The sequence below is a fragment of the Calonectris borealis genome, chromosome 2, assembly GCF_964195595.1.
Source record: "Calonectris borealis chromosome 2, bCalBor7.hap1.2, whole genome shotgun sequence".
Lineage (NCBI taxonomy): Eukaryota > Metazoa > Chordata > Aves > Procellariiformes > Procellariidae > Calonectris > Calonectris borealis.
This window is the reverse complement of record NC_134313.1, coordinates 53,905,109-53,928,069: the sequence shown is the minus strand read 5'-3', so window position 1 is coordinate 53,928,069 and position 22,961 is coordinate 53,905,109. Positions and strand designations below refer to the sequence as shown.

At 40.0% G+C, this 22,961-nt stretch overlaps 1 protein-coding gene across 4 annotated transcripts; it reads left to right on the top strand.

The window, feature by feature from the left end:
* The first annotated feature begins 230 nt into the window (after positions 1 to 230).
* On the top strand, positions 231 to 22,801 carry THOC1 (THO complex subunit 1). 4 transcript variants are annotated; one of them, XM_075142015.1, is made up of 22 exons: positions 350 to 498; positions 1,480 to 1,553; positions 1,659 to 1,719; positions 2,443 to 2,509; positions 3,588 to 3,706; positions 5,029 to 5,077; positions 5,602 to 5,697; positions 5,986 to 6,068; positions 6,571 to 6,644; positions 7,264 to 7,372; positions 8,577 to 8,708; positions 10,027 to 10,127; positions 10,433 to 10,504; positions 11,513 to 11,579; positions 11,753 to 11,803; positions 12,435 to 12,505; positions 13,832 to 13,927; positions 14,811 to 14,876; positions 18,273 to 18,356; positions 18,581 to 18,728; positions 20,254 to 20,332; positions 22,317 to 22,801. In XM_075142015.1, exons 1-22 carry the CDS (start codon positions 406 to 408, stop codon positions 22,610 to 22,612), a joined length of 2,088 nt encoding a protein of 695 aa, XP_074998116.1. In that variant the 5' UTR covers positions 350 to 405; the 3' UTR covers positions 22,613 to 22,801. The 4 variants fall into 4 exon arrangements, with proteins under 4 accessions (XP_074998117.1, XP_074998116.1, XP_074998118.1 ...); XM_075142016.1 differs by lacking the exon at positions 10,433 to 10,504 and having other exon boundaries at positions 231 to 498; XM_075142017.1 differs by lacking the exon at positions 20,254 to 20,332 and having other exon boundaries at positions 22,317 to 22,610.
* The last annotated feature ends 160 nt before the right edge of the window (positions 22,802 to 22,961 follow it).

Sequence of the window (22,961 nt, the reverse complement as noted above, 5' to 3'; positions counted from 1 at the left end):
TAGACTGTGTCTCTGAGGTGGCTATCACGAGAAACAACCACCACATCTGCCACTCTCCCACACGTTAATCTTTTAAAGTAATTTTCACTCTGACAATACCCTGCTGACAAGCGCGACAGCCTGCCGGCTCCGCTCCCCCTCCCGCATTCACCACTGCGCTGCAACCGCCCCCTCCCGCCCCAACGGCCGCCTGCCGCGCATGCGCTCAGCCCCAGGCGGGAGGCGAGAGCGAGGCGCCGGCACCGCCTAGGAACAGCCGCCCGCAGCGACGCCCCCACCCGGCGCCCGCGCGCGGCGCTCCCCGGCCGCTGCGCCCCGTCCCGCCCCGCTCCCGGTCCGCATGGGGCGGGGAGAGGAGAGGAGGCGGGGCGTCTCCGGGATGTACGCAGCGCCGTTCGGAGGAGTATGGCGTCATCGGCGCGCGTCGCGGAGCGTCGTTCAGTCGGAGCGATGTCGCCGCCGCTCTTCAGCCTGCCCGAGGCGCGGCTCCGCTTCACGGTGAGCCCGGCCGGGCCCGGGCGGGGGTGGAGGCTCCCCTCCCTCGCTACCGCTCGCAGGGGGACCGGGCGGGCGGGAGACTGCGTCTGCGCGCCGGTGTACGGCTCTGCCTCCCCGCGCCGCCCGCCCGCCCGCCTCCCCTTCCGCCTGAGCGGCCGGGCCGCGCCGCCTCTGCCCGGTTCTGGGCCGGCAGGCCCGGCCGGGGCTCCCGCTGGGGAGGGGCCCGGGCGCTCCTTTAACGAGCGCTCAGCGCAGCTGAGATAAAGCGGTATACGTTTGGGGACAGGGCTTCGTACCGGCTCAGCCTAGCCCGCCAAGGGGAGGATCTGCTGCTTACTTAACGAAAGTTAATGTAAAATAAAATGGAATTAAATTCTGGTGTAACCCCCGCAGCAAGACGTCCGTAGCTTATTGCGCTTCTCTCTTTTGCGCCGCTGCTGAATGACGCTGTTCCGTTGCCGGAGCAGGTGGGGCTGGATGTGTAGCCAGGCCTCTGGATCTCGCCGTTTGCGGCCCAGTTTGTCGGACAAAGGGGATGGGATTTGCACAGAAGTGGTGGAGGCACAGACACTGCCTCCATTAGATTGATTTCGTTACAGGGTATAGCAATTTTTAGACCATCTTGTTAGCAGGAGTCGTGTCCCAAACGACCATAACCTGCCTATGAGGCAGGTGAAGTTGTGTGCGCGGGACTTGAAACTGTTGCAGATGCAGGGTGGGTCACAACAGCGTATTCCTCTGTGTTTCACTTAAAACTGCTATTTGTAACGCACTGTTAGTGCAGGTTTGAGGTGTGATGCTCTGCTAGCTCACGTGCCTAATTTGCTAGGCATTTGTTATTTGCCCTACTTGTTACAGAGTTCTCTTTGTAAACTGACACGTGGTGTGTTGCAAATAGATTCCTTAGTATTTCTGTCCGCTGTTGGGTAGAGGAAGAAGGAGATTCTTCTGGTTTTGTAACCTTTCTTTACATTTTGGTAGACGTCCGCCAGAGAGGCTCTGAATAACAAAAGTATCAAGCCATTGTTGAACGCATTTAACCAGATTCCTGGGAGGTGAGTAAATGCTGCTTGATTTTAAAAGGTGCCTATTCAGATAACTTCTAGTACTCCTGTCCCTAATAGTTGTTATTAACTGATGTGGAATGTTTGCATTTGCAGTGAAAATGAAAAGAAGTGTACCTTGGATCAAGCTTTTCGAGTTATTGTAGAAGAAGAAATAGTAAGTACTCTAAACTGCTACATCTTACGTCTTGATAAAGCTCGAATTTCTGTTTGTAAGTTAATGTATTAATTTAACAGCAACTTACTTTAGTATAAGGAAATACTGTTTATTAAAAACATGTATTATGTAAAAGTTATCTAATTAAGATTGAGTATAGATGATTAAAGGAGATTGGTAGGTAGGGCAGAATGGCAGTATTTTACAGATACCACACTATAGCAAGAGGTGTTGACTTAGCCTTTTCCAGCAGTTCTTTGTAATGCTTATGCAAGTCTGCTCTGTCTTAAAATTCTAGTTCACAAATAGGCATTATTCTACCACTGTACTTTAAAAGTGGGGTGGAGTTGGGTTATCTGTTACTAGCACGTAACAAAGCTGCCTGTCAGCTGAAAAGAATGATGAAGGGAATCAAAGAATGTTCTTGTTGGAGTTACTTGAATGAAGGCTGAATGTGGGATATTAATTTTCAGAGGTAAATTACTCTCTCTGCATAGTAGGTATTGTAGGGCTTTAATGGCTGGAAGCGGTCAAGAAATGTTGCTCACTCAATAAAAACTTTATATAGTTAACTGACAGGTCTGATTTAATATATTGTTTGACGTTTTGGTAAGTTGAATGTCAGTTTTTTTTTAAATATGACTACTTGGAAACAAGAACTTTAGTTTTGTTAAATATATTTAGGTCAGAATACAGAAGTTTAACACTGTTCTGTTTGTTTAGATAAACAAAGCTCCGTGTGAAAATCTCCTGGCAATTATTTCTCTTGCTATTAATGGAGTCACAGAAGGTGAGCATCTTTCTCTAAAATCTGTTTTAGGGGCCATTTAGGGGAATTTTAAAATCTTGGTTTTTGTAAACCATCTACAGCAGTTAGCTTTGATAATATGTGGTCCTTACACTAGTGGTTATTAAGTCTGTTTCACAAGAGAAGTGAAGTATAATATTAAATTCAGTTATATGTGCGACATTTGTGTTGGAATCTGGTTGGTTGGTTGGTTTTTTTTAGTAGAGGAAGATGCATGGCATTGGTTGCAACATAATTAGCATTTTCTATCTTTGTCCACCACTGTAAAATGCTTAGAAGTCTCCCATCGTAATTTCAGAGGTGAGACCACTGAGGCAGAGAGGTTAAATGACTTGTAGGTTTCTCTGTCACTTGCTGCAGAGCCAGAAATAACTTCTCCTGGATATCTGTGCTTGTGTCCCAGTACTGACCTGTCAGTACATGGCTGTCTTTTAGATACTTGAATCTGTTTCTATAACTGTCTTTTGCATCAGAAATCATTGTGCTAATCTCTTCTGAAGAGGCTTTCGTGCTTTTCCCTTTGTTTATTTGTTCACCTTGCCCATCAAATACTAGTTTGTTTTAGTAAGTATAGCTCAACTACATGTATGTTTTATGAACTGCAGAATAACAAGACCTGTGATTATGAGGAATGCAGACACTACCAAACTACAGAGCATGGGTAGACAGACTTGGGGCACTGCTTTAGCAGCCTTTTGCGTGAGGAAAAGACTCTCAAACTTCATGGGTGTGTGTAGTGTAATTAACGGTGGTTTTAGAAGTCTGAAAGAGTTCACTTGCAGTCTGCAAAGAGATGCGACATTGTTTCAGACTTTGAGGTTTTTAGAACAGTTATTTGTTTTAGTTAGTGCAAAGCTCTTGCAAAGCTCATCTGCATGTGTGTACATATAGAAATAGCTTTAATGGAAGTTCATGCTTTAGCCCAAGCTTTTTGTTAGCATTTGTAGGAACCCAGGAGAAGTTTTTTTTTTCTTTTTTAACATAATGTCCCTCAACTGCCATGCATCTTTATTGCATTTCAGTTCAAATTTGCTGAATAAAATATTCCTGTTCCTCGTAGGTATCTGCACTGCATCAACCCCTTTTGTGCTTCTGGGGGATGTTCTGGATTGCCTGCCCTTGGATCAGTGTGACAAAATTTTCACTTTTGTGGAGAAAAATGTTGCTACATGGAAATCGGTAGGCATTTTTCCAAAATGTGATATAGTTGTGCCAAAGCTTCTGTCTACCTGAACCATTTTTACAAACAGATTTTAAATGTCTCTGTATTTGTTTGTGTTAAGATAGTAGAAGCATTGAGCACATTTTGTTTTGAGGCTTAAAAATGTCCAGGCAGCAAAGGTCAGATGATTAATAACAAAAGAAATCATAATTTTGATTGGTGTTCTATTTCTGACTCCTTTCTCTACAGTATACAGTGTTTGTCACATTTAGAAACTGGAAATTTAACCTCCAATGCACAATTTGTATGAGTAACTTCTCTTGACTTATTATTCAGCTTCTTCCTCAGAGCTGCAGGAGATTCCTCAATCTCCAGTTTGCAGGGAAAGAAGTCTTCTTGGTCACTTCCTTAATGAGCTCGCCATTACAGGACTATAGCAATAGTGAATATGTTGGCCTAAAATGTTTCTGCTCTTGAGGAACAATTGGTGTTTTGAGGCCTCTGTGAGGGTTTTATGCTCTTGCTGTGCCATGGTCCTGTAGCAGGAGAAGAGCTGCTGCGACAGGCTGCTGAGCTTCTTGTGCTGCAGGCACTGTTAATTAAAGAGGGAATTCAGGGTCTCAGGCAGAAGTCCTAAGCTGCCTGCATTTTATTCCAAGATCATAAGAAATCTTGGATCTTGGTATCCTTGGTTTGCTCTTTGGCAGAACTGCAGGGACCGCGAGTGTGAGCAACTCTATAGGTAACACCTGAAAAGCATTCCAGTTTCTCTGTGTTTTCCTAACCTGGATTTCCTAACCAGGACTACCTCCCATAGGTATTCGTTCAGGCTGTTGTTTCAGATAACATTGTGCGCCCCCCCCCCCCCCCCCCCCCCCCCATATGTTCACAAACTGTTCTTTATTGTTAATTCAAGTACCTATCAATTTCTTTCTCCTGCTGCCAAATTACTAGTACTGTGAATGCTCTAAATCTTTTGTGTATTGCTCTTTGCATTTGTGTATAAATAATGCATGGAATAATAAAGTCAGTGAGTGTAAAAATTAGTGTGCTCCAGGAAAAAAATGTGGATGCTGCTCTTACAGTTCATTGTCATACGCGTTTTTTTCTGTGTGGAGGCTGGATTTAAACGTTGTGTTTCATGCTTTTTTGGAATTTGTGGGACTGCTTGTTTTATGTTGCCTTTTTGTGAAACCTGCCTCTTATTTAAGGGAAAACTCAAATTTAGAGTTAATAGTAGGAATGACGCGTACTTACTCATGGCTTGTGATTGATTTAAATTCTGCTCAAGAAAGTTTTGTGTTCCCTTAATGATCTAAATACCTTTACTCCATTTCAGAATACATTTTATTCTGCAGGGAAAAATTACTTGCTACGAATGTGCAATGGTGAGTTACGGTTTTTCGGGGCGGGGGTGGGGAATTAAAGAACTCCCTATCTCAGCAAATGAAAGTGAGTTTAAAAATTTGACTTACATTCAGATGTGTTCAATAAGTAATGAAGTTAAAAGACAGATCACTCATCTTTCTTCTTAGCAGATATTCATGAGTCTTGCTGATTAATGTAAAAGTCATTCTGACCTTAGGGAAATCTCTTCATCAGTGTAGGTCTTTATAGCAGAACATCTGAGAAATATTTATTCCTCAGCAATGACAAGGCCCATATCAGAGGCTGTATTTGAGTAGGATTCATTTGAATTTATTTTTTGTTGCTGTTGAGGGTGTTAGGAGAATTGACAGAATGCGTTTGGAAAAAATATGGCTGATTTGAAGTTACTAGCATTTAAACTTACAAATCTTAGCTTCCTTTCATTAGCTATGTAGGTCATGTAATTACTAAGTCTTAAACTCTACTGTGTGAGAAATTGAAAGAGGGATAAATACTAATATTCTTTACTTTTTACAATATTTAGACCTCCTAAGAAGATTATCCAAGTCACAAAACACAGTCTTCTGTGGAAGAATTCAGCTGTTCTTGGCTAGGTTATTTCCGCTTTCAGAAAAGTCAGGTGAGATTTTTTGCATTTCATCACACTTAACATCTAACAAAGACTACATATGGTGAATCTTTTAAGTTTATGATGGTTGCAGACCAGATTCAGTTGGAGAAAATCACTTTGCACTTGTATCTTAGTTCTTGTCTGTACCCTTGATATTGTGACTTTCATTTGTTGTGATTTCAAACACAAGTTTTTGAATGCTGTTTCTGAGAATTTAATATCAGCATCTCATAAGCAACTGAATTAACAGACTTATGAATTTCACAGCCTCTAAGACTGACTTTTTGTTTTTCACAGGACTTAACTTGCAGAGTCAATTTAACCTGGAAAACGTCACTGTTTTCAATACCAATGAACATGAGAGCACTCTAGGACAGAAGGTGAAAATTCCTATGTCGTTTTTCACTCATTCTGCAGGAAACGTGCAAGACTGTTGGCGCAGAAATGCACTACTGTGCATAACGTTCAGAACTGTATGTTCATAATTGGGTTGTCCCTCTTCCAGATCAAGCTGCTGATTCTGGAAATGGGCATGTTACCTGGTACGTTAAACTGTGCAGACTTTGAGGGGAAAAAAATTGATTTGATTGTGAGGGATGAGCACTGTCACTTAACTGTACTAAGTTTTCCTTACAGTGAATGGAGAATAGTCCCTTCAGCTTTTTTTCAGAAGTCAGGATACCATTGCAAAGTGTAGTAAGGTGTTAAAACAGGAATTTGTTGCGCATTTTACCAGAATAATACTTTAGAGATCTTTTGAATTACCCACTTAAGCTTTCTGATCTAAAGTGTAGTAGAATGTTTAAAATAAAGAACACCATGAAAACGGTACGTAAATTATAGTGATATTTGTATAAGTTTTTAATTATTTTTTCCTATTAGCACACTGAGGAGAGAGAAGAAGGAATGGATGTAGAAGAAGGTGAAATGGGAGATGATGAAGCACCAACAAGTTGGTGAGCTTATAGCAATTCTAATAGTTGAAACAAAATTTTATAAAGTGAAAATAAAGAGCTATTTGGGAAATACCCAAATAGTTGTACTCAGAATTCTGCTTACCTCCTGTCCTCTCAAGATTAGATACAACCTGGTAGTGTCTTAATCTGTTTAAGTGGAGATGCCTGGAAGAGGAAAGAAGTCTACAGATTATTGGAAAAAGTTGCATACCCTGGCTGAGAACCACTGTTATTCTCTCTTTCACAATTTTCCCCATTACTTTGACAAAACTTGCTCTGGTAAGATGTATTGACGGATTCTGAGTACATGCTGTACATGCTTTTAGGAGAAAAAGCTGTGTTCCTCTTCATTCTGCATATAGTAAGAAAAAGGGATCTTAAGAGTTTCACGCTCTTTTTGCTTTTATGGTGAGAAAGTAACAGTAGACTGGATGGAAAACTCTTTTAGGGACAAATTCTGAATTACACATTTCTTTGTAAGGGCTCACTGTTGACTTATTTCACTTAAAAAATTCATTTCTGGGATTGCACGTTCCTGAGTGGACTTGAATTTAATATATCGCTTTCAATATGGATTTTTGTAACCATTTGAATATTTTTTTCTTTCCCCCCCCCCCAGTTCCATTCCAATAGATTATAACCTGTATAGAAAATTCTGGTCACTTCAAGATTATTTTAGAAATCCTGTGCAGTGCTATGAGAAGGTCTCATGGAAAACTTTTCTTAAGGTAATCTGAGTTCATGCTTTCAAGCATTCAGCCTAAGTAAAAATAACCATTTATACCAGTAGAAGAGTGACTGCATAAGCATAGTACAGTTCAACTGCTAATGCCTTTGAAAAATAATAATGCATGAGGAAATGCATTTTGCTGTTTTCTAAAGTGAGCCTTTGACAATAAACAGTATATTAAGATGTACAGTAAATCCAGTAATAAAACTTGCCTAAGTCACTAACAGAAAGACCTCATGTGTTGAAACAATGTCAGAAGTACCTTTTTTTGATTCATCAGCTGCAAAACGGAGAACTTGTGGGTTTGGGGTTTTTTCCTCCCAAGAAGAAAAATAGTTCTACCTAGTCCTAGATGTTACTTTTGAATAGTCATATTGATCTCAGTGGGATCATAAAGATGATAGGTTTCTAATGAAACAAATCTCTTCATAGAAGCAATGACTCGAACTTCAGCCAGTTGTTCCAATTTTGTTTAGCATGAATGTTGAGGATGATGTATTGCTAAGCTACCTGTTTCTTCACAATTTGCCACTCGCTGTTTATCTAATAGCAAGAAGACTTTTTTTTAATTTTCATTCTTTATGTTCTGGTAATAGAAGGTAATATCTGCTCAGACATTCTAATATAAATCTAGTTAATGAGGTCTACATTCTCAGTTTTCAAAACAAACAAACAAAAAAACCCACTACAAAAAAAACCCCACATTGATTCAGTTTCTCTGAATTAGGCCAGGCTTAAGTCTTTCAGATGAAATTTTTGAATTTTTCTTCGTTGCAGCTTTAGGGCTCTGAATTGACTTTTAAGAGCAGCACTGCAGATTTAACTCACCTGTGTACCTTTCTTTGTATATATTCTGAACAACTTAAATTGAGTTTGAATATAGCACTATCATCATGTAGACCTTTTTTCTTCATAACGTCTAAACAACAAAGCGATTGTGCACTGTTCACAACCCATAACATTGTTCTTAGGATATTTTAAATACTCCAAATGATTATATGTTCTGAAATGATAAATAACACTTTCACTGTCATTTGTGGTGTTCAGAGAAGCCCTACATATTGGTGGCAAATGGGTGGTGTTTCAGCTGGCTGATAGCAAATTTACAAATTATTTTACTTGCTTGGCAGTAAGTCTAGTGTAGTTCTCTAACCAGAAAGTTTTTGTACTATTTTCATGTGGTAAATAACTCTGTTTTATAGTACTCAGAAGAAGTTTTGGCAGTTTTCAAAAGTTACAAATTGGACGACACTCAGGCTTCCCGAAAAAAGTTGGAAGAACTAAAAACAGGAGGAGAACATGTATATTTTGCAAAGTTCCTAACTAGTGAAAAGGTATGCGATTTCTTTTTTCAGAATCACAGACTAATTGAGGTTGGAAGGAACCAGTGTCTAGATCAACCTCCCTGCTCAAAGCTCGCTGCTCAAGCAGCCTGATCAGAACTATGTCCAGTTGGGTTTTGAATGTCTCCACGGATAGGGACACCACAGCTTCCCTGGGTATCCCATTACATTGTGTGGATTCCTTCTGTTAGGTGGTGATTCAGGGACTTTTATATCTGGAATAAGAGTCTGCAGTAAAGCTGACGTTTATTTATTTGTTTATTGCATTTGATGTGTTACATTTAGAAAGGAAAGTTAAAAGAGAGTAAATATTTAAAGATCTGTTGCTTTTTTATTGCCTTTAGAATTACATTTTCAAAACTTGGCTGATGATGTGTTAACTATATTTTCTGCATCATAATGGTCTCGTTTAAAATTGCTTCTAAAAAGATCTTGAGAGTTTTTAATTCTGCTAATATTAACTCAAAAATACAACACACTATTGAATTTAATCCCAAAATTGTTGTCATCATTTTGGAATAATATGTAACTTTAATTTTGAAATGCATGCATTAGTAGATGACAGAAAGCAAGTCTCAATGCAGCATGAGTTTTCTCTTTCTGAGATAGAAGAGTAGGTAAATTCCTCCTAAGCCTTTGACCTGTGAATTGACAATTTTAAAATAACAGTGTAGAAGATACAGAACCGCTTGCTTAATTAACACCCAATAGTCAAATGTCTCTCTTTAAAGTATGTTCAAATGTTTCCTTTGTATGATCTATCATGCTGCAGCACATAGGATAGAAACCAAGCAGTGTATCACTGCGCAAGTGCTGATGAGAGCGAACCCTTCTGTGGTAGCCGAACCCTTCTGTTATAGCCAGTAGTTCATAGGAAAAGGGAGCAAGCTGTCCTTCAGTGACTGAAAAAAATGAGTATTTGTTTTTTCCAAATTCTTGTTCGCTTCAAAGTGAATGTTGTAAAATCTAGCAGTATAAAACTAGTTAAGCAAATATCTAGGGATACACTGTTTACATTTACAAGCAGTTCCTCATGCTTCTAAAAATTTGATTTCATTAGAAATTTTGATAACTGTCTTTCCTAAATTGTGCTAGATGGCAGTTTACCAGTCTTAGTACCTTATGGAGCACTGTCCTGATAGGTGATACTGAATAGAGGTTCTGTAATGACTTACCATCATCTTGTTGTAAAAACAGTCCCTATCTAGTTTATCTGAAAACATTTGTTGGATTTTTTCACTTACGCATGTTTAGTGTCTTCAAAATACATGTGTAATTCTTTTTTTGTTTGTTTGGTTTTTTTGTTTAGCTGATGGATTTACAGCTGAGTGACAGTAACTTTCGCCGTCACATCTTGTTGCAGTACCTAATACTATTTCAGTATCTAAAGGGACAGGTCAAATTTAAAAGGTAATGTGGAAGTATTTTCTGTTTTGGGGATGGGGAGCTAAGAATTTGGAGATAAACCAAAATATTTTAAGAGTTTATGTCTACTTGTTCTAATGTTCCTGTGAAACTTGCAGAGCCTTGGACTGGTAAATACAGGACGTGGCTGAAGTTATTTTATTTATTTACAGCAGGAAAGCGGGGGTCTCATTCTTGCCTTTCTCTGCTCCTCTCTGCCCTCCCTTGCAGTGGTTCTAGTGTTCATTAGACTTACTCAAATTTGCACAGTTTACTAAACCAGCAAAAAACCAATCTGCTCATCTTTGCAGAGTTAGTTTTCTGCCGAACTGGGGAGTTGAGTGGGGTCTCGGAGAAGTAGAGGCCCCTAAAGCTTGCTTAAGGTGAGTGCCAGCCATGAGAGGGAAGGAGTCCCTCTCTTTGGCAGCAGCAAGTTGTTAGACCAATGCAAGCTACTTGTATGTGGCATCATTTTGAATCTCTTGAGTCTGCGATGTGGCATTGGTTGCTGATTTGTTTTTTTCTTGATGTGCTACAGAATTCTGTCTAAAATAGGAAGGAATAACAACGGTTATATAAATTAATTTGTAAATTAATGGGACAGAACAAAACCCTATCTTTTTTCTACTCTGTTCTCTAATGTTATGCTGAAAAAAACCCTACCTCTCTGTTCATTTCCTGTGCCCTTGACCACATCATGATTAACATTTAAGGCAGCTGTCTTTCACCTGCAATATACTGGTTTTTATAAACAGATCTCAAAGAATGTTGCAAACTAGATTAGGATCATTATCCTCATTCTACAGATTATCTTTCCGTGTTATTTACCAAGGCAATCCAGGTCTCCTGAATTGCAGTTCAGTCCTGTAGAGGTGTCAAGTCATTTCAATGACAATTCATTATACAGTTCATTAAAAGAATTAATGTTTTGAGATATTCTGTATACAGCCAGTAGATTAATTGTTTCTTTTACTATAGTTTGTCTACAGTAGTGCTTTAGCTGGCATTAGGAGAGATTTTTTTGAAGTAAGTCTCTTCATTGTGCCCACTTGCTTTGGTGGGCACTTTGGGGCTAGCATCAGGGTATGATCTTGAGTCATGCAAATGAACTTCTATTGGATGAAGCTAAACCAGAAAGTATAGTCCACAAGCAATCTAATTATCTCCACAAACTAAAAAGTGATCAATTCATGGGACCAGACCAGAGCACATTCAAACTACTTTCTTCAGATCCCCTCTAACACCCCTCAGAAAGTATGTAGTGTAAATGATGTCCCCTCAGCACTATTTTGAAGTAAACTCTTCAAATTTTTTAAAAAAAAAAAGTTACCTGATTTAGTGACACTTTTTTGTTGGTTTTTTGTTTGTGTTTTTTTTTTTTCCAATTCCAGTTCAAACTATGTTCTAACAGATGAACAGTCTCTTTGGATTGAAGATACTACAAAAGCGGTTTACCAGGTTGGTACACTAAATACTTTTATAAAAATTACATGGAGAAATATTTATCATGTAATATTGTATCAATGACCTTTGAAGCAGTAAACACCATTTTCTTTGGTTTTTTTTCCTATGTATTCTGCTACAAATACAATGCAAAATTAACTTTTCTTTTCTCTCTCTCCCAATTATAGCTTCTTTCAGAAAATCCTCCAGATGGGGAAAGATTCTCAAAAATGGTAGAGGTAAGTACTTTGGTGCCTGTCTGAACAAAGTCTATATAACGCGTAAAAAAGCAGTATCGATTTAAACTGGCTTTTGGACCATAGATGTAATATCTGAGAGAACTCTTTATCTCATCTCAGTAAAAAAGGTCTCATAAGATCTTTTTATTTTGTAGTCATATTTTTCCCATGTTTTCATTAATGCGCTTTTCTTCCTTCTCCTGGAGAGAAATGGAAATGTGCATATATACCTACAGGAGACATTGGTTATTGGGGGGGGGCGCGGAACTTTTTAAAGTCTCTGCCGAAAGGAGTGCTGTGCCCAAAGACATGGGAATAAGATGCAAGTGAAATTAAAAAAAAAATTGTCGTTTTGCTTTGCTTTTTTCCTTTACTTCGGCTGCATCTATTTTCTTGTTTAGAGAAGGAGAAATAAAGCCTTTCCCACAATTATTGAAGAGAGGAGATACACTATTTTTGAATAAACTAAACCAGCTGTCTAAGATTACACTGATGACTTTGAAAATAGTGACTGAAATACACACACTATAACAAAGTTTTCCCTTTAATTTTAATAGCTCAATTAAAAACTTTGGTGTCAACTCCGAAGGTGATTATGACCCTAATAATGTGCAATATTATGTTTCTCCAGCATATATTAAATACTGAAGAAAACTGGAACTCATGGAAAAACGAGGGCTGCCCAAGCTTTGTGAAAGAAAGGTAACTCTATTATGAAGTAGAAGCTTGCTGTTGCTTGTTTGAAATGGTGGTTCAACTTCAGAATGTGTATGAACGTTAATGGTTCACACAACTTTGAGATTTGTATAGTTGAATGTCCCTTCTGTGTGTGCAGAAGGCTCCTAGATTTCTGCCAAAAGTCTTAAGGCTTCATTATGTTACTGAAGCGGTGGTTATGCATGTGCGGGGTCTCAGGAGAGCGTTCCTTACTGTCTCATGGCAATGTTTTGTTCTCTTAATACCAAGGATCCATGACTGAGGAGACTGAAGCATATTGTCTCTCCTCCTGCCTTCAGCTATACCCTAGGTTGAAGAAATTAGTGCCTGACTTTTCCGTATACCGCTTTGGATTGCCTCTAACGAAGCCTTTGGCATTATGGCTTTGATGGGCCAGCATACCTGGAGTTTTGTGTAACAGTTCTCCTCTTATGTACCTTATTAGGTTTGCCACTTGGTGGTGATCGCTTACCTGAAAGGAAATTATGATTAGGTGGCTTTCGCCATTGAAAGGTTTTCTGTGTAATTAGTTGCTCACTCATGGCAAAACTTGAACTTTGAGTCCAAATGTCTACTTGACTATCTTGAGGTGGTGACCAAACATTCCTCCTCCATCCTGATTTATTCCACACAGACTGTAGCCTCTTCGTAGTAAGGAGCAGCTGGGTCATTACCTCTTTGCAGATTTTCTTTTATGGAGAGATCAGGTGGAGCCACCTCTTCATTACTTCATCTGTTTGCAAAAAAGAGAGGGGGGCTGTGAGAAGAGAGAAATTACTATGGGGGGGGGGGGGTGGAGGGGGGGAAGGGGGAAGTAAAATTATGAAATCTGACTTTTATAAATGTTCTGTCTCCTTGTTTAGATCTCAGCCAGAGTTTCAGCTTGGGTAGGTCTTACCCTAACCTCAGTGGTCTGGGATCTCTGTTCTCTGATCCCATGAAATCAGGTGCACCTGGGGAAAGAGAACTTGCAATCATAGAACAGATGATCCCAGCAGCAGGGTAGATCATACTTAGTATGTGCTGCTGACATAAATGTGATTTACTTCTTTTCTTTATTGGGACTCTGATAGACCTTTAAATCTGTGAGTGAATTAATTTTGGTGTCTGGCAAATCCTTTTCCTTATCCTTACTTTACCTTCTGATTCCTATTCCCCTCTCCCTCCTTCCACTCCTAGAATCCCAGTCCTTCTGAATACTTTCATTATGATTTAACTCAGCACCAGCTGAAGTGAAATGGCTTAATTTTGTTCTCTAAATATTACTGGTTTGATACTAAAGAGCTTTTTTTTTTTTCCCCCTTCCTTTAGACCTCCTGATTCTAAGCCAATGAGGCCTGTGAGAAAGAGGCCAGCTCCAGAGGACTTCTTAGGGAAAGGACCAAACAAAAAAATCCTTATGGGGAAGTATGTTGGATTTTTTTCGTTACAGGGTTTCTGGGTTTTGGTCGGTTAGTTGGTTTTGGGTTTTTTGTGGGTTTTTTTTGCCACTGACTGTTTTTTCTAGTCAGTAATTTTCAAACTTCCTCATTTTGGAACTGCCAGGAAAGAACAGCCAAGGGATACATAATTTCTTTTAAAATTTGCAGTAGACTTCCTTTCCTTATAGTCATCTCTTGTAGACCCCTTTTAACCAGCCTGTAAGTTACAGGCTGAAAATCAGTGATCCAACGAGTACAAACCAGTTTTTATACTTTTGTAGTCTTTGTTTTTGCTTAAAATGTATCTATGCAATGGATTTTATCCCTGGAGCAAAGAATTATTCTTGATATGTCTTCTCCAATAAAAGTGCCATATTTTGCATGATAGTAAGTGCTGCATTTTTCCACTTCCTTCTTTAGGAGAAATTATAGTCTTTTCACTGTAACAGTTCACCCAACCTAGATGTGGAAATTTTGACCTTATCTTGAGTTTCAAGATCTGTACTGAGTATTTACTAAAAGTTCCCTTCTGAAAAAGAAAGTGATTATTTCATCACAACAAAATAGCCTGCCCTTAGCTGGTTTGGAAAGGGAGTTTGTTACTGTTTCTGACCATAGATCAACAAGAGATTATAATAGAAATGTAATACATAATTTCCTAATTTGCAACATCAGGTGAGATTTCTGTCACTTCTGGTAATTCCTAATATGTATGTGTCACAAAGTTTGTATGGTATGCTTTGTTATAAAGGCTGGGGTGAGAATTTCTATAGCGTTGTTTTATGGGTCTGTCTTTGGTGAATGATGGAGCGTGGAATGATAGAAAGATGAATGTGGAGTTTAATTTGCATTTATGCTTCTCTTTTCAGTGAGGAACTGACCCGCCTTTGGAACTTATGTCCTGATAACATGGAAGCTTGTAAATCTGAGAGTAGGTAGGTAGAAGATGGTACATCATTGTCTAAAGCTAACTAAGCACTCCAACTGCACACAAAATTACAGTTATTACAAAATTGGCATACGGAAAGTATATAAGATGATCTTATATGGTATGCCATTTCACTGTGTGTCTTCAGAGAAGTTGGTTGTATGAATCTTTGTCTTAAAATCTTACAGTTTTCTTCACTGGTGTTTATGCTGTCAGTAATTTTCATTGCTTAGTAAAGTAAAATCTAAGCTAAAAACCAGATGGAAATTCCCATTTTGTAGAGCATGACTGTATAATTAGTACCTTATGTAGTAAAGGCAGATTGCCAAGTCTGGCTCTATAATGAAATTAGCATGCTGTTTGGCTATGATTTTCAAGCAGGCATGTGCTTTGAACAATACTAGATAAGAGGAAATTGGCTAGCAAGCATTGTTTCAGTGCATACCGGATCTACTAGTGGTGCAGATGTAGAAAAATACAATTACTGATTATCCTTCTGCTTGCACAATTGTAGGAAATACTGAAAATGTACTTTGCTACATAACTTTCTATTTGTTAAAGATAGCATAATCCCCTTTTGTGCAGACATGGTATGTAGTATGAAAACTTGGAAAAGGAATGGGACAGTTCCCAAAGAGAACTTTGCTAGTAGTGGCTGCAAAGGCTGGATGCTTGGGGAGAGGTGCTAGCAGTGCAGATGTCCTGAGTGGAGGAATTGCTTTTCCAGAGGTTGAGAGCTTTGCAGAGGAGTGCCTTCCGTTCTTGTGAGGTTGGGATGTGCAGAAGGCCTCTGACAGGATACTTGCCTTTACTAGGCCAAGGGCTAAAGGTGGAGTTGTGTTTGGAACCAAAGCTTTTGATTCCCTGTGCACGATTGTATTGTGCTGCAACTTCTTTAAATAAATTAAAAAAAAAAAATAAAAAAAGAAACTAAACAAATTGGGGATAAACCAAGAAAATGCATGCCATGGTAAACAGGAAAGAGAAGATCCCGGGGGAGCTGGATTCAATTCCAAGACTCACAGTCTTTATCATAGACTTTGTGACTGACTGACGTGGTAAAGTGACTGTAACTTCTTCCTTTGATTGCTCATGTCTTCATTCAAATGGGGTAATACTTCCCTACCTGTCTTCTTTTTAAATAGCTGTTTTTCAGATAAAATCTGTCTTTTAAGTTTTTCCGTAGTGCCAAATACAGCAGGATTCAAATCAGATGGGTTTTCAAGATGCTGGCTTTGGTTCTGGTAGTCAGTGATAATACTACACTTAAACATGCATGGGGCACTGCTTTCCTGGGCAAAACGTGTTTTTCAAAAAAAAACTAAAATGGATTTGTAGACCAGTGCGCTTCCTTCCCCATGACTGATCACTGGGTTCCCTTGTAGAAGCAGATGTGTCTCTGTCAAACATTAGGTAGGAGAAATACAGATCAGTATGAGCTTGCTTTGCATCACTGATAATCTTGGCTCACAGTAGCCTACAGCTCTGTGTTCCTGTATTTCTTGCTTGTAGTGTTCGAAGCAGCAAGCTGTCCTGATCATTGTGAATGTTTCTGTTATTTTTTTAGGTCGTGGTTCCTATGTACTGGTTTGAATACCTTTCAGAAGCAACTGCTAGCTGTTCTAAGAACAGAAACATCAGTCACCCTTTTAGTATGTCCCCTCTGAACCACAAATACTGTCTTTTAAATCACAGAAGAGCTGAGGTTGGAAGGGACCTCTACAGATCACCTAGTCCACCCCCTTGCTCAAAGCAGAGTCAACTAGAGCAAGTTGCCTAGGACCTTCCTCCAGTTGGGTTTTGAATGTCTCTCCAGGAATGGAAGCTCCACAGCCTTCCTGGGCAGCTGGTTCCAATGTTTGACCACTCTCACAGAAAAGTGTTTTTTTTCCTGATGTTTAAGTTGAATTTCCAGTATTTCAGTTTTTGCCAGCTGCTGCTTATACTTTCACTGAGTAGTGTTGAGTCTGACTCTTTCTTCTTTACTGTCCCCATCATGTATTTACTGCCCCCCAGCCATCTCTGCTCCAGGGTAAACAGTCCTAGCTCCTTCAGCCTCTCCTTGGATGTCAAATGTTCCTGTCCATGTACAGCCTTTTGCATGGACCCATGTCTCTTGTGCTGGGGAGCCCAGAACTGGACCCAGCACTCCAGATGTATCTCGCCAGTGCTGAACAGAAGAAGGGAAGGATCACTTCCCTTGACCTGTTGGCAACCCTTTTCCTAATGCAGCCCAGGATGCTGCTGGCCGCCTTTGTCAGAAGGGTGCATTGCTGGCTCATGGTGGTGGTGGTGTCCACCAAGACCTTTTCTGCAAAGCTGCTCTCCAGCCAGTCAATCCCCAGCATGTACTGGGGTGGGACTTTGCATTTCCCTTTCCTGAACTTCATGAGGTTCCTGTCCACCAATTCCTCTGGTCTGTCGAGGTCCCTCTGAATGGCAGCACAACTCTCTGGTCTATCAACCGCTTCTCACAGTTTTACATTGTCTGCAAACTTGCTGAGGGTGCACTCTGTCCCATTATCAGTAGGTCGGTAATGAAGGTGCTAAATAGTACTGGCCCCGGTATCAAGCCCTGGCATATACTAATGACAGGCCTCCAGCTGGACTTCATGCCACTGATCACATCTCTTTGAGTCCAGGAGTTCAGAGGCTTTTCAGTCCACTTCAAATAAGTCAATTTCTCCTGACACCTGTAGACTCAGACCTGTATTGAATGTACTTTAACTGAAATACCTTCAGCAGAAGGTACAGGGATCACCATGGGGGGTGAAATGAACATGTTTGAGCAAGTCAGGGAGCCACTAAGATGTGATATTAAGTACAACATTAAGTCTCCTGATATTTTTCCCCTTCTAAAATTAATGATCATAAATAATTGAAATTGGGAGTAATAGTAGTCTAGCTTTCTCTGGTAGCAGATGAAACTGAAATGGGGAAGGTGGGCGGGTAAAGAGCCACGTTTTACTTGTCCTGCCCTATCAAATTGCACAAAACTGACAACCATTTTACACTCCTGAGTGCTTGTGAGCTGTGCAAGTGGCAGCATGTTTCTAACACAGAAAGTCTCATTTCCTTATCGCCAGAATTCTTGTCTTACGTCCCATAGTCCTTTTTCGCTGAATGATATTGACAGATGTTCATGTCACTTTTTGGTATAGCAGAAGGTTTAAATACATGTAATAGGCGACTACTGGTACGCTTCAGTGGTTATGCAGTAAATAGTTTTATAGCAGCATGTATCAAACATACTTTGCTTATTTGCAATTGTTAAATTTGAGTAAGTTGTTTTTTGGGATTATTTTCTTCTGTGGATAAGCTTGAGATGTGTATGAAGGAACTGAAATCCAGCTATTTTAGAGTAGATTGTGAGGAGTATTAAGCTCCTTATTTTATTTTTTAGGGAATATATGCCAACGTTGGAGGAGTTTTTTGAAGAAGCTATTGAACAAGCAGATCCTGAAAACATGGTTGAAAATAAGTATAAGTATGTCAATCTTTGTTGTGTTTCACTTTATTTTGGTCTCTTTCATGTTTGGATTGATAAAGAAAACACTGTTGTCTGTATTAGTAACATTTGTGCAGGACTCCAATAATGTACAAAAAACTTAAGTTTGGACAGAATTCTATTAATTAGGAAATGACTCAGATCTTTTTCTGTGCTTTTACAGATAACAGGCTGTTACCAACCAATCTTGTATTTTATCACAGGGCTGTGAACAATTCTAACTATGGCTGGAGAGCATTGAGACTTCTAGCTCGCAGAAGTCCCCACTTCTTCCAGCCAACAAACCAACAATTCAAGAGTTTACCCGAATATCTAGAAAACATGGTAATCAAATTAGCCAAGGAGCTGCCTGTAAGTAATATTATCCTATAATAATAAATGCTGAATTCATTTGACTTCCTGCTTGTCTCTCTGCAATCCATTTGGTGCATGGGGAGGGAGGGGGCACAAAAACCACAGCAAAAAAAGCTTGTGAAGTAAAAATTGCAAGTAAAATTGATCTAATTGATGAAGATCCCAGTAACATTAAACTGAATAATGTTGACTCACCAAGTAACTGCTGAGCTCTGCCGTGTGTTCTGTGAGCAAACAGCTGTGGCAATCCCAAGTTTTTCTGCTGGGTTGGTAGACAGGAATATATTTGTACCCAGCTATTTGGGTTCCGTGTTGCAGTGCAAACCATTTTTCTTGAAAGTATAAGCTGGTGTTAGGGCTCATGAATATCAGTAGCTGTGGCTACTGGGATGGCAGCCCATAGTAAAGGGGAAAGGTACGCAGCTGAAGTGTTACCAGAGCTTCACAGCACAATTTACCAGAGCTCTTCTATCAACCCCCTGACTTGTAAAATATGGAAAGAAAAACAGACCTTGTGGAGCTCTAAATCTAAGGCATTAACCCTTTGCATGTTCAACGGTACCAATTTGAGGCCAGGGAGGGGTCTTTCAGATCACTTTATAGGCAACGATAAGAGAGACTAACAGTTGGGGAAGGGAGCATTTTCTAAACCTTTGACTTAGCACACAACCAGCAATTTCTTGCGGATATGAACCCATGCTTCTGTATTTGAGACCTTCCTTGTCTGTAATGTGAAACCACTGAGGTGTAAAGGTTGGGTTGTAATATATAGCTTTTTTGTTTGTTCAGCCATCAGAGTTAACTAGATGCTAATAGCAATTTTAGCAAAAATACTGGGAGGGAAAAGCTGTTTAATATATTAAGGTATCACTGTATATAGTATTCCTGATGGTACTACTGTCATGTACCAAATGTTACGGCAAGAAAGAAATACGTAGATAAGGCCTGTGATTGAAACATAGGAAAAGAAGCAGCCTTTTGTTCATCTTGGCTGATCAATACCTAAATCGGAGAGTGAGAAGTTTGTGGTTTGCTTATTTGTTTGCCACTTTTAACTACTGTACAGAGAAGTTTGAAAGTACAGAAAACTTTGAGGAATTCCTGAGTGAGGAATAAAATTAGTGAGGAATAATAATAATTCTTTTAAAAAATGTTCATCAGTGTAGTCTTAAGAGAAGTTGGTTTTGGTTTGGTTTTTTATTGGTGGTTTTTTTGTTGGGGTTTTTTTTTTGAGTATTACAGCTATGTATGTAATACTTAGTTGTAGTTACTGTGAAAAGAATGGGAGAGAATCCTGTGAAGTCAGTGGATACTTTCATTAGGTTTTTTTAGTTAATGCTGTTTTATTAGAATACTTGTTACTGGTGTTTTGGATACAAGAGACTGTGGGGGACTTTTAAGTCTCATGTGGGATCATGTCAGATTTTCCGTTCTAACACACATGCCAGGGACCATCACAGAGCTGTAAAATTTCTCTTTAAACACAAAATTCATCCAGTGATGTTTAGTTCTCTCATTGTAGCCTCCTTCTGAAGAAATAAAAACAGGCGAAGATGAAGATGAGGAAGATAATGATGCTTTATTAAAAGAAAACAATGAAAGTAAGATTTGCATGTTCTCAGTCTTTTCAGTTTCTCTCTTGGTGTGTATTGTAGAAGCTGTGTTTTATCATAGTTTCTACAGAGGGTCACCAGTCCTGGTTACCCCAGTGCTTCTAACTTGAACCCTAGCGTTTGTACCAAAAAGTGCAGCCTTTTTGGGACACAGGGCACCAGTAGCAACCTCTCAGTCTCGTGGCCTGCAGTGCTGAAAGTGTCCAACTTGTTGGATTAGGAGCTTCATTAGGACCCTCTTCCACCTTTTCTGCTGTGTAGCGTGTGTTTACAGTGTTAGTAGGTGTTTATAGCTAAAATGCCAGCATTGCTGTGTAAAAACTGACCCGAGTGTTCCTTGCCCTGCTTTCCTGTTCTTTCTGCCCTTTAATTGCCATGGGTAAGCATCTGCCTCTAGCCCCTGCTGGGGTGGGTAGTCATGGGACTTTCAGAAATGGATATATTCCAACTCTGAGATCTTTACTTCCTCTTCATTTAAAATATCTTAAAGGCAAAAGCTTCTCTGTGAGAAAAGCAACCTTCCTGACAAATGTCATCTCTTGTTCCTCTCCATGAACCAGTCATTCCATTTTTGTCTCTTGCCTGTAACCCTGGTATGTCGTGCTCCCGAGTGTCCTTCCCTGTCTCCTGTGTCTGTGCATCTGCCTTCTTCCTTCCTCATTCATGCCTTCATCTCGCAGCACCTTCTCCCTTGCGTGTTGTATCATCTCTGTATGCTAGCTCTTGGATCCAGCGTGGGCAGGTGGGGTGTGCAGGGCGTGGAATTCGCACACCGGGTACTGCTGGTTACCCGTGGACTTCGTGATTTTGTTGAAAGATTTTTCTGTTAGTGGAAAGCCTTCTGTAGGCCTCTGTGAATCTCTCTGGTGTTGCCCCTTTCCATCCAGCACCTGACCTTTTCTACAGTCCGCTTGCCGGTAGTGACGAAGTTCTCTTCAGCTTAACGCTGCCTGAAGCAGCCTTCGGAGCTTTACTGTGTTGAATTTACATCTTTCTTTAAATCTTGTCTTAAAGCAAAGATAGAGCTGTGGTCTGCTATACACCGTTGTGCTTAGAAATAATGGAAATGATCTGAGTGCTTTTATTGTTTTGTTGTTCGTGATCTTCCATTCTTTCCCCTCGATGTAGTGGGTTTAGTTCAGATAAATGACTCTGACTGATAAGTGCTGGAGAGAGTTGAAGCTTCCACTCCATGCCAGCTGGCTTTTCAGGTGGCATGAGGGTGAGGTATTTATTAAAAATTAAGAGTATGATGAATTTCTATGCATAAATAATTCAGTCTTTAGGGTTTTTTCTTTAAAACAGTGTGAAATAAACATAGGTGGTAAGCCATAGATTGTAGACCATGATAAGCTATAAATGTGCAAACCCACCTGTGTAATCACTGCCATGCTTGCCTTCTCAGCAGAGCACAGTATTCCATGTTTTTCATCTTGATGCCAGAATGGCAGAAAATTCCTTGAAGTACTGACTACACATAAAGTTACTATCTGATTCACAATCCTGCTGCTAATAGGAACATGAGGCTTTAGTAACTCAGTAAAAGGGAAGCAAACTATTTTTTACCCAGGTTAACTCCATGTAAGTGGCTAAAATAAGTCCAGAAGACAATTAAATGTTAAAGATCACTTTTAATATTGTAGTTGACTCATATTGAAAATTGCAGGCTACTTGTCAAAATCCTTGTTTTCATTTGGAGGAGGCAGTTCTGATGTACTTCAGGTACAATTCTCTCTCAAACGGAAGATACATAAAACCCAAAATTTTCTTTACCATGTGCAATAAGGGACATTGTAAAAATCCATCTGTTCTCAGAGCTCATGAGGAGGTTTTCACAACTGAAGGAAAGGTGTAAGTTGGTCTGTTAGTAAATAAATAGGAGGTTTAAAATGGGGCAGATCAGGGAAGATTCACGTGCAGTATCTGGAGACATTCCCTGCGTCTCACTGTGATTCTTTTTTTCCCCCCCCAGGTCCAGAGGTACAACGGGACAAAGCCATGACGGGTGAACAAATTGAGTCATTTGCAAACAGGCTTGGGGAGCAGTGGAAGGGCTTGGCCCCCTACTTGGAGATGAAGGATTCCGATATACGGCAGATCGAGTCAGACAGCGAGGACATGAAGATGAGAGCTAAGCAGCTGCTGGTTGCCTGGCAGGATCAGGAAGGCGCACACGCAACCCCCGAGAACCTGATCACTGCGCTGAACAAAGCTGGGTTAAGTGACCTTGCGGAAAGCCTAACCAACGACACTGAGAGCAGCAGCTAACTGGCTTCAGATGCTAAGTCGTGTGGTGGTGGTGGTGGTGGTTATTAATTGTGACTGTTCTGGCTGATGTCGCCATCCCTAACTGTGACTTGTTTGTTGTTGTTGTTAATTGTTACTATTATTGCTAGGTAACAGATTTTTGATAGGTATTTTATGTTCAATAAATGATAAAACTTTTTAATAATATTATTCACTTGTCCAGGTTTTCTGAGAAAAGAATTAGTCATCCTGATCCAGAAATGGGAAGCTTCATCTTGGGTGGTGGAAACATGAAAGGGAGGATGGAGAGCGAAGGCAGCGCTCTGCGCAGGCTGCAGTGGGAGGGTTTGGCACCAGCAGAGCTCAGGTG

What these genes read in the sequence shown, in the direction of transcription:
- THOC1 (XM_075142015.1), top strand. Translation starts at nt 406, where the DNA reads ATGGCGTCATCGGCGCGCGTCGCGGAGCGTCGTTCAGTCGGAGCGATG. An exon ending in GGACAGGTCAAATTTAAAAG is followed by an intron (nt 10,128 to 10,432) that starts GTAATGTGGAAG and finishes TCATCTTTGCAG; the next exon opens with AGTTAGTTTTCTGCCGAACT. An exon ending in CCAAGCTTTGTGAAAGAAAG is followed by an intron (nt 12,506 to 13,831) that starts GTAACTCTATTA and finishes CCCTTCCTTTAG; the next exon opens with ACCTCCTGATTCTAAGCCAA.